The sequence below is a fragment of the Poecilia mexicana genome, unplaced genomic scaffold, assembly GCF_051168715.1.
Source record: "Poecilia mexicana isolate PSO_F unplaced genomic scaffold, ASM5116871v1 scaffold_11, whole genome shotgun sequence".
Taxonomy (NCBI): Eukaryota; Metazoa; Chordata; class Actinopteri; order Cyprinodontiformes; family Poeciliidae; genus Poecilia; species Poecilia mexicana.
The window spans coordinates 19435667-19446058 of NW_028263380.1; the positions used below are offsets into that span (position 1 = coordinate 19435667).

General features: G+C 37.3%; 1 protein-coding gene across 1 annotated transcript; it reads left to right on the top strand.

Moving 5' to 3' along the window:
• Window positions 1-4957: 4957 nt before the first annotated feature.
• Window positions 4958-9854, top strand: LOC106928126 (tetranectin-like). The gene is made up of 3 exons (XM_015004182.2): window positions 4958-5234; window positions 5572-5670; window positions 7747-9854. The coding sequence occupies exons 1-3, from the start codon at window positions 5102-5104 to the stop codon at window positions 8148-8150; spliced, it is 636 nt and encodes a 211-aa protein (XP_014859668.2). The 5' UTR covers window positions 4958-5101; the 3' UTR covers window positions 8151-9854.
• Window positions 9855-10392: the final 538 nt, after the last annotated feature.

The following is a 10392-nucleotide window of genomic DNA, read 5'->3' on the forward strand; positions in this document are numbered from 1 at the left end:
ATATTTTCAGTTTAACCAGGTAGACCAACCTTCCCCTTTTTATAGTGATCTAACCTTTAAGACAATAATGTGAACAAAGTTGTTATTCTTCCATTAAATTTTACTAGACAACTTATTTATATCACAGAAATTCACCACAAATGCCACCTAAAAATTACATTTTTAAATAAGCAAGTCCTACTTTGCACCAGTAATATTAGTTTAATTTAAATAGGTTCATTCTAATACAATGCAATTATTATAGAGTCAGGTTCAAATCCTACCTACACAAAAAGTGGGTAAAAAGCCCTCCACGATGACTAATAGCGTCAAATAGAAAACTACCATTTCAAGGTTTTGCTGCTTATATGTTGTATGAATATAATTATTTTATTGGTTTATATAATTCTAAACAAATTTTAATCATTAATTATAATTGGTTTATTGAGTGATTCAATTAAATGTCTTAAAAATTTGTTGGATTCTTGTCGACAGAGGAAATATTTATAAATATTTAGCTGACTTGTAGTAATTAAGTCTAAACCTCCTAGTATTTCCTGGTTTCTTTTAGAAGTATGTTATCTATTAAATACATTTGACAAATATTCCAGAAGTGAAATCACCTCTGCAGGTCTGAGGTGAAGTCAAAGCTCCAGTTCCAGCTTCCTGCATGGTTATGTGTTTGCCACGTGTCAGCAGGGACTCTGAAGTTTTATACAACATCCAGACGGGACTCTGGATTCTTTCCACGCTTCCCTCAGGCTGCTGCAGGGCGTGTTCAAAGGCTGGGAGGAGAAAGGTCCAAAACAAACCAAAAACTGTCACAGTTTTACACTATTCTGTTAGTTAACTTGTGATTCATTCTGGCATTTAAAAAAAGGTCAGCTTTCTGAACTTTGCTACCAGCAACCTGCAACAAAAACACAATTTATTCCCATTTTTGCTTAAACTGTGTTTAAAATAACAAAGAAAACAGACTGACAAACAGCATAATTATTTTTTAACAAACAGCCTAGTAACTCAGGTTACACATTTAAGTTTATTAACTTGAACAATTTGGTTTTTAATAACATGTATTTAAGTACATCTAACTCAGATATATTTTATTAACGTAACAGGTAAATAAAGATAATACCTGTTCATTCACACACACTTAAAAGGAAGGCCTCCATATGTGGGTTGTGCTTTCCCTTTGCGGCACTTCACAGAATTACTAATTACATCAAATATTTGAAATACCAAATATATACTAAAAATACATAATTCTGCCTCCAGAAAAGAAAAGAAAAACTCAGGTAAAGCATTTGTGGTTGGACACATGCAGTAATGAGTTAAGGTACTTTACAACACAGAATTTCTAAATTAATCCAGCCCAAGTAGAATGACTTGGAGACTTTTCAACCACAAATTCCAGGTAATTTAATAAAAATGAGTGTTGATAATTTGTTGAAAACTGATTTAAGTCAGCTTATTATTATCAATTAAATACAATTTTGCATTTGCAGTGTAAGGTTGTAATTTATTTTTCCTGAATAACCAAAACCAGCTTGTTTTTACCCTAATCATCATTTGCACGTGACGTCATGCTCTTCAGAACTCCGCCAACCAATGCGCTAATGTTAAGCTAGTCTAACATGGATATCTGTAGCTTTTATTTTGTTTATTTTACTGCAAAAATGCTTATAGGGTGATGCGGCTAAAAGCTGCACAATCAGACAAGGATAGAAACCAAACTTGTCATTTTATTGTATAACTTTTAATGAGGAAAGATGGCGGAGATGGAGAGCAGCCGTTAATCTTGTAATGACAAGGTGGAATCGCGGATTTGTATCGACACTTTTTACAAGGTAAGAAGATTAACGTTCATTTACTTTACAAGTAAATATGATTAGAAATATATCAAATATGGAGAAGGTACGTGTCTAACCGTTAGTAACCATGGAGACAGTGCCGCACCATCATGTAGCCTAGCATGTATGGGGAAAAAAAAACTTGTTAGCATCTCGTCTTCTGTACGTTTTTAATGCTGCTCCGGTGTAAGAGGAAACGCTGTTTATGACATAGTGACATAAATCATGTGGTGTGAATTCAGGCACAGTAAACAATATAATCAACATGTCAGGAGGAAGAAGGTATGGGTCGGTTTCTAAGCTGTTTAAGTGTTTCAAACTTTCGCAAATACTGCCGTCTATGAGCCCCAACCAGGTGAGTTACGATCACAGACAAATTAGCTCGACTCGAAAACGTGAATAAACTGGTAAAAACAACTTGGGAAAACAATGTCTGTCTCTCTGTTCAACACTCCAACACCTCACTTCCAAAATTAGTCCCAATGAGCCGCAAACCGAGGGGGCATGGCTAGACGCCTGTCAATCATTCTGAGCCGTGACAGACAGTTAGCTGAACTAGGCTATCAGAAGTTAGCCCTTCGAAAAGATCCCGGGATTTTTCCCAAGCGGTCTGACACCAGGTTTGTTGAAAATGTAACAAAATGTGATACATTACTTCCAAAATGTATTAGTTTTAGGTAATTATTTTTAAGTTGTTTATTTTAAATCTCTATTATAAATGTCAAGGAGGGCTTAGCACTACTAGCCCACTTATACCAGCCGTCCCTGATGCCAGGGATGTCCAAAGTGTGGCCCGGGCCATTTGCGGCCCTCTGGATGATGTTGTTTGGCCCCTCGGATCACGATTCAAGAATGGAAGAAAATGCAATTTTTTGCAGAATTTACTTATTTTCCCAGTCATATAAAATCTTTTTACGTTTGTTTATTTAGATGCAATGTTCCTGTTTTATTTATTACACTTTGTTGAAATAAACAAACGCTGCCCAACCTTTGTTGCCAAAAGAAAAAACGAGGATAATAAACTCCTAAAAAGTTTTGGAAAATATTTACCTGTCATTTAATACAGCATCTGTGCAAGGCACTGTTTATATTTTGGATCAACAATGATTTACAGATTCCTTTTCTACAAAAATTAGACTACTTTGCTTTAATAGTAGATTTTATTTATAATACCCTTTATACAGTTGTGGTCAAAAGTGTACATACACTTGTAAAAAATCATAATGTTATGGCTGTCTTGAGTTTCCAATAAGTTCTACAACTCTTATTTTTCTGTGATAGAGTGATCGGAACACATACATGTTTGTCACAAAAAACAGTCATAAAATTTGGTTCTTTCATAAATTTATTATGGGTCTGCTGAAAATGTCACCAAATCTGCTGGGTCAAAAATATACATACAGCAACAAAATTTGTCAACTTTGGTGATGTAGCGAGTTGTGTCAATCAAATTAGCTTCATGTCATGGCCTCTTCACTTCTTCTAAGTGATTCTGATTGACTACAGCTGTTGACTTCTCATGAGCCCATTTAAATAGGGCTCATTTGACCCAGTGATTAGACTCAGCTACAAAAGCTACAATGGGAAAGTCAAAGGAACTCAGTGTGGATCTGAAAAAGCGAATTATTGACTTGAACAAGTCAGGGAAGTCACTTGGAGCCATTTCAAAGCAGCTACAGGTCCCAAGAGCAACTGTGCAGACAATTATACGCAAGTATAAAGTGCATGGAACAGTTGTGTCACTGCCACGATCAGGAAGAAAACGCAAGCTATCACATGCTGCCGAGAGGAGATTGGTCAGGATGGTCAAGAGTCAACCAAGAATCACCAAGAAGCAGGTCTGCAAGGATTTGGAAGCTGATGGAACACAGGTGTCAGTCTCCACAGTCAAGCGTGTTTTACATCGGCATGGACTGAGAGGCTGCCGTGCAAGAAAGAAGCCCTTGCTCCAGAAAAGGCACCTTAAGACTCGGCTGAAGTTTGCTGCTGATCACATGGACAAAGATAAAACCTTCTGGAGGAAAGTTCTCTGGTCAGACGAAACAAAAATTGAGCTGTTTGGCCACAACACCCAGCAATATGTTTGGAGGAGAAAAGGTGAGGCCTTTAATCCCAGGAACACCATGCCTACTGTCAAGCATGGTGGTGGTAGTATTATGCTCTGGGGATGTTTTGCTGCCAGTGGAACTGGTTCTTTGCAGAAAGTAAATGGGATAATGAAGAAGGAGGATTACCTCCAAATTCTGCAGGAAAACTTAAAACCATCAGCCCGAAGGTTGGGTCTTGGGCGCAGTTGGGTGTTCCAACAAGACAATGACCCAAAACACACATCAAAAGTGGTAAAGGAATGGCTAAACCAGGCTAGAATTAAGGTTTTAGAATGGCCTTCCCAAAGTCCTGACTTAAACCCCATTGAGAACATGTGGACAGTGCTAAAGAAACAGGTTCATGCAAGAAAACCATCACATTTAGCTGAACTGCACCAATTCTGTCAAGAAGAGTGGTCAAACATTCGACCTGAAGCTTGCCAGGACCTTGTGGATGGCTACCAAAAGCGCCTAGTTGCCGTGAAAATGGCCAAGGGACATGTAACCAAATACTAATGTTGCTGTATGTATATTTTTGACCCAGCAGATTTGGTGACATTTTCAGCAGACCCATAATAAATTTATGAAAGAACCAAATTTTATGACTGTTTTTTGTGACAAACATGTATGTGTTCCGATCACTCTATCACAGAAAAATAAGAGTTGTAGAACTTATTGAAGACTCAAGACAGCCATAACATTATGATTTTTTACAAGTGTATGTACACTTTTGACCACAACTGTATGTTTATTAAAATATTGTCTATTTAGTATAATATTGAAGACTTAAAAACAACAAATGTCTTCAAAAATAAAACCCTTTCAGTTTTAATTTTATAAAATGTGGCCCTCAAGTTTTCTCAACTCAAAGTTTGGACACTACTGGTCTATTCAGTGGAAGAATATGGTTATTTCTTCTCCATCCCATTTAATGAAAGCCTCTGAAGGGTTATGTAATGGTTGGCCCTCACCGTCCCGCCCTGTCTGCACCTGCCTCACGGGCCTGGCTCTGCTCGGGACGCTGGCTCCACGTGAGGAGGCTGCAGCCAGATGGGACCCCTCGGCACGCCATTCCTCCAGGCTCCTGAGGTTGGACTGCCGTTCCCCACAAACGACTCTTCCAGTACTTTTCCTTTGTAAGGAGGGATAAATGGGAGGGTGTGAGGGAGACGGATAAATGTGTGAATGTCCACGTCGGAGCCACATTCAACAGGGTCCAGGATGGAGTTCAGAGGAGTTTCTGTTCTGCTGGGCGTCTTGCTGCTCATCCACTGCTCACTGCAGCAGACTGCAACCAGGAAGAAGCCGGTGAAGAAAGGTAGATGGATAACCTCACCTGCATGATGAACACTGCAAAAACAACAAATATTACCAAGTATTACAGTTTAATTTCTACTCGTGCAAAGACAAAACTAACTTAAAAGTAAATTATCAGCAAGATGTAGAGGCTTGTTTTAAGTTAATAATTCCTTAATATTAATTAAAAAGTGCAGATAAATTTACTTATAACAAGACCATTTCCCCATGTTATAAATGAAATAATCTGCCAATGAAATTAGTATTTTTTCATAATTATAAGGTTGTATATTTTTGCAGTATAGTGCTGTATCATTTTTGTTGTGCAGAAAGTTTACTCAGATTTTGTTTTAAATCAGATACATTGCAGGATGCTGCTGTGGTGGAGCTGCAGAAACAGATTGATGAAATCATTCAGGATCTGAACCTGCTGAAGGAAAAACAAGCTCTGCAAACAGGTGAACTCAAACTAGAGCAGATGATCAGAAATGTGTTTCCAATCTAGAAGCTTCTGATTTTATTACCTCAAACAGATTTTATCATCGTATTTACTTAAGTTCCACATGTACAAATATTTTAATCTTGCACTGTGTTGTTTCCCATTACCATTCAAATTGAACAAAAAGTCCTTAGAAAGTACCATGTTTGGCAAATAGTAGTTTTAAAGTAAAAATAACTGCAAATCCTTTCTACTGATCCAAAATTCATATTATTAATAATAACATTTCCCAGTAGAAAACCTTATTCTAATGCTATGTTTAGAGTTTGGATCCTGAATCCATAAAAAAGTTCTTCAACTGTTTTTCTACACAATTACCAGCTAAACATCTTTTAACATGTTAGTAAATCATTTTTATGTTTCTGTTTTTACTCACTTTTAATGGAGGAAAAAGTTTGTTTCATACCGCAGAGATTTGAACGTTCTCACAATAAAGTACTGTTTAAACATTGTTAATAAAAACCAACTAGAAAATCTGAAGTAATACTTAGAACAACTATTTTTTACCCTTTAAAACTTGTTTTAAGGTTTAACCATGAAGTGGTGATGAAGATTCATGCTTTGCACCATGACCTTTGTCTGAGGTCGATTGTCATTCAGAGCATGCAGAGTGTAACCAGCCTGGAGCCAACAGTCTAAATATATCCTAAATATAAGAAACAGCCTGAAAACTTCAACATCTGGTCCACACGTGTCATCTGTTGCTCTGAACACAAAGGACGTCTAAGTCTAAGTGTCTAAGTTTGAACAACATTACAGACACAAAATATTCAAAATTTTATTCTATCCTCACTTTCTGAGGTTTGTTACTAACTGTAAAGCCTTGACCCGTCACTCGGGTGGGATGACCTTTTCAGCCCACTAGGAGGAGGTTGGGACATTGTTACATTTTTATTTATAAAACCATGACTGAGTTGTTGCCCTTCAACATCTGTGATCTAATCACACTGAGAAGTTATGATTCTTACTCTTTGCATTCAAATGATAATTTCTTGCTCTCTGTCCCATTTTCCCACAATTAGGGAAAAGGTCATTTATTTATTCTGCTCCTTTTAAAATTTCACTTTTAAGTCTAGACTGTAGCTGTCACAGAAAAAATGAGCATGTTCATATTTAATGTCATTTTCCTTGTAAGTATTGAGAATATATCTTCTTTTGTTGTATACTGACATCTGTTGGTGGAGTTGTGTATTGCACCGAGACGTGATAATACACAGAGCACAACAAATTAATTTTTCAGTTTTTTGTGTTTCTATGATGTAAAGCAATTATTGCTGAAATGTGCAAAACAAATGAACTTGATGTGGCTTGAATTGAAGGATGAAATCAGGTTTAAAACACACCAATCGTCTCGTTATATAGAGAAAATAATGTCTGATTTCTCAAGATTTAACTCGTTCCCTCGACAAAACCATGAGGAAAGTAAGCTGTTATCTCAAGAAACCAATCTGGAAATTAACTTATCTTGAGAAAACCATTGGGAAAAAAGTGTCTGCGGAAAGCAGGAAATTAACTCGTTAACTCATGAAAACCATCAGGAAATTAGATTATTTTGAGAATCCTGGAGATTAAGTCATTATCTATAGAAAACCATTGGTAAAGTAAGCTGTCATCTCAAGAAAACAATCTGAAAATTAACTTATCTTGAGAAAACCAGTGGGGAAAAGTGTATGCAGAAAATGGGAAAATAAATCGTTAAATTGAGAAAACCAGAAATTTGGGGAAAAAGTGTCTGTGGAAAATGTCCGCTCTCGCTTTCCGTACCTACCGACAACAACCAGAAAATAAGTTAGTTTGGATTTAAAGCAGATCATACGGACAGTATGTGTCCTAAATGTTTGGGCAGAATTAAGGCTCACATGGTATATTAATGTATTTTATTTTGTATATGAGCTTTATTTTGTTTGTATATGTTAAACATCTAATTCTTGTTTGTGTATTCAATATCAGTAAAGTTTTTCACTGTGTTTGCTGGCAAAAGACAACGATAAAAGCAAAGCTGGTTACCTAAATGTGATTTTATCTCCCGTCACAGTTTGTTTAAGAGGTGAGAAGATCCATAAGAAATGTTTCTTGGCCGACCCTCTGAAGAAGCGCTACCACACCGCCAGTGAGGACTGCAACTCCCTGGGCGGCGTCCTGGCTACTCCGTCCTCCAGCGAGGAGAACGACCGGCTCCGGGACTACATCCGTCAGAGCGTCGGCCCGGACGGGCAGGTCTGGCTCGGCGTCAACGACATGACCATCGAGGGCCAGTGGATGGACCAAACCGGCTCCACCATCACCTACAAAAACTGGGACGCGTCCAACTTCAGGTCTCCTCAGCCGGATGGCGGCAAGTCGCAGAACTGCGGCGCCATGTCGTTGACCGGCGGGAAGTGGCTCGATGAAAACTGCCGCGAAGAAAAGCCCTCAGTCTGCGAGTTCAACATAGTTTGAGCCAGAGGTGCAAAGAAAGAAAGTAAAAGTACTCAGTTACTGTACTTAGGTAGATTTTCAGATACTTGAGTATTTATCTTACTTATACTCCCCACATTTTAAGAGAAATATCTGTACTTTCCACTCCTTATATTTTCACATATGTTGAAAAAATAATGACGAAAAAAATCCACCGCTCACACAAAAAGTGTTATAGTGTTGGTATTTCAAAGCAGAAGCAGAACACGAGAAAAACAACATGGATGGAGGCTTTCACCTCGCCGTGACTTTGTGTGGCCTTTAGCAGCTCAAAGTTACAGTGAAATATTCACTGCCTTTCAAAAAAGATACAGAGAAAGTCTTCTAAATATGCAAGGTACAACTCAAATACTCATTTAATTAAATTTCATAGCAAGCAGAACCACAAACATTCAGCAACTTTTACTCAGCAGCAGACTTTGTTGCACCCTTTTAGAAAATTGAAGTAAACGCCAATAAAAAAGGAAACGTTTTAGAAGAATGGGCCACATATAGTCTGTTCTTGTTGCTAAAAATACACTCAAAAAATTCAAAGATACCAGAAAAACCATCAACATTTACTTTATTGTCTGTATGTTTTGTTCTGTTTTATCAAACTTGCTAGATTTTACATTTTAGATCGACAATTCCCGCTTGCTTTTCTACTGCAGTCAGACTTGTTTATTTTAATAAACTATTATGTTGGATTTTCTCCAGTTTTTTTAAAAATCTATATTTTGTGGCCCCCAGTTGCTTTCATTTTGACAGTTTTTGGCCTTTAGGTATAAAATTTGGACACCACAGCTTTAACCTGAGTAACATTGTACACAACAGAGGGAAACTTTCGGAGATGCAAAACATTCTCCGTCTGTTGCCTCATTTAAAAAATCCTCCCATGTTGTTGACTCAAAGAACGATTAGTGACGAATTCGCTGCTTTGTGCAATTAAATCACCCCGATTGAGATTTAGTTTGAACAAAAACTAGACCGTATCAGTATTTTTTTTATCTTTATGCCAACACAGAGCATGTCGTGAACTCTTAAAAGTTATGCATTTTGTATGACTAAAAGTTCTACTTTTTTACTTTTTCTAGAGTTTTCTTTTATACAAGTATCTGTACTTCTACTTGCGTAGAGACCGAGTATTTTTGCCACCTCTGGTTTGATCCTGTTTATCTCAACATGAACTCTGCACTTTGTTTTAGCTGCTTTGTTTTTGCACTCTCCCTGCTACCTGCTATCCTAAAGACGAGTTTAAACCAGTGATTTTCAGCTGCATCCTGACCAAAATGACATGTGGAGGTCACAGTGGGTTTTATTTTTGACAAAAGTGATGTGCTGGTATGTCATTTGCAGCGTTCCTTGTGGTTGCAGTAAAACCAGGAGGAATACAGTCCATTCTATTAAAAAAGAAAAACAACTGAATGCAGTTAAGATGGCTTATTTAATACTCACTGAACAGAGTATGTCCAGAAAAGGTGCTGGCACCTTTTCTGGACATAAAATATTGGTTAAGCATCACATTTTTTCCTCTTTTAAATACTGAATCAATAGTCTGAGAACCGCTGGTCTAAACTGCATTTAAATGAAAAGACACAAAAATTGAGTAAGACTTTGTTTTAAAGCAAATTGACCTTTTATGTACCAGTCCTGTATTCTTCTGTAATATCTTGTGTGATTTATTCTTTCAATAAACTTTGAATATCAGTTTCTGGACTTGTTGATTTAAGATCACTTAGGTGGAAATAAACGGGCAGCTAAAAAGCTGACGTGCAAAGAAAGACTGCAGGTTCAGACATAAAAATCTGGCTTCTTCAGTTGTTGTTTTTCCAGTAGTTTTCCGTGGCGCCTGTTCTTCCTTATATTTTTCCATGACTCCAAACTTCTGTGGCTGAATTCACTGCAGAATGAAAAGGTCTAATTTCCAAAAGTCACTGCTTCAGTCAGTGACAGAAACCCTCAGCACAATATGCTGAGTTTGTCCCCTGATTTAGTTTATTTGATGGAAGAAATCAACACATCGTGAGTTTAGAAACTGCAGGTTCTTTCAATTCAGTTAAAGCAGCAATAAGAAACATTTATCATATGTTCAATTGATAAAATATATGTATGTGACGTGAGCAGAGACAGGATATCCACCGTTTTTATTCTGTACTTGTTTGTGCTACTGCTAGCTAGCTATGCTAACGACATTGTGCTTCTAAAAGTAAACGCTAAATGGTTTCTTCTTTTTTTATTTGCACAG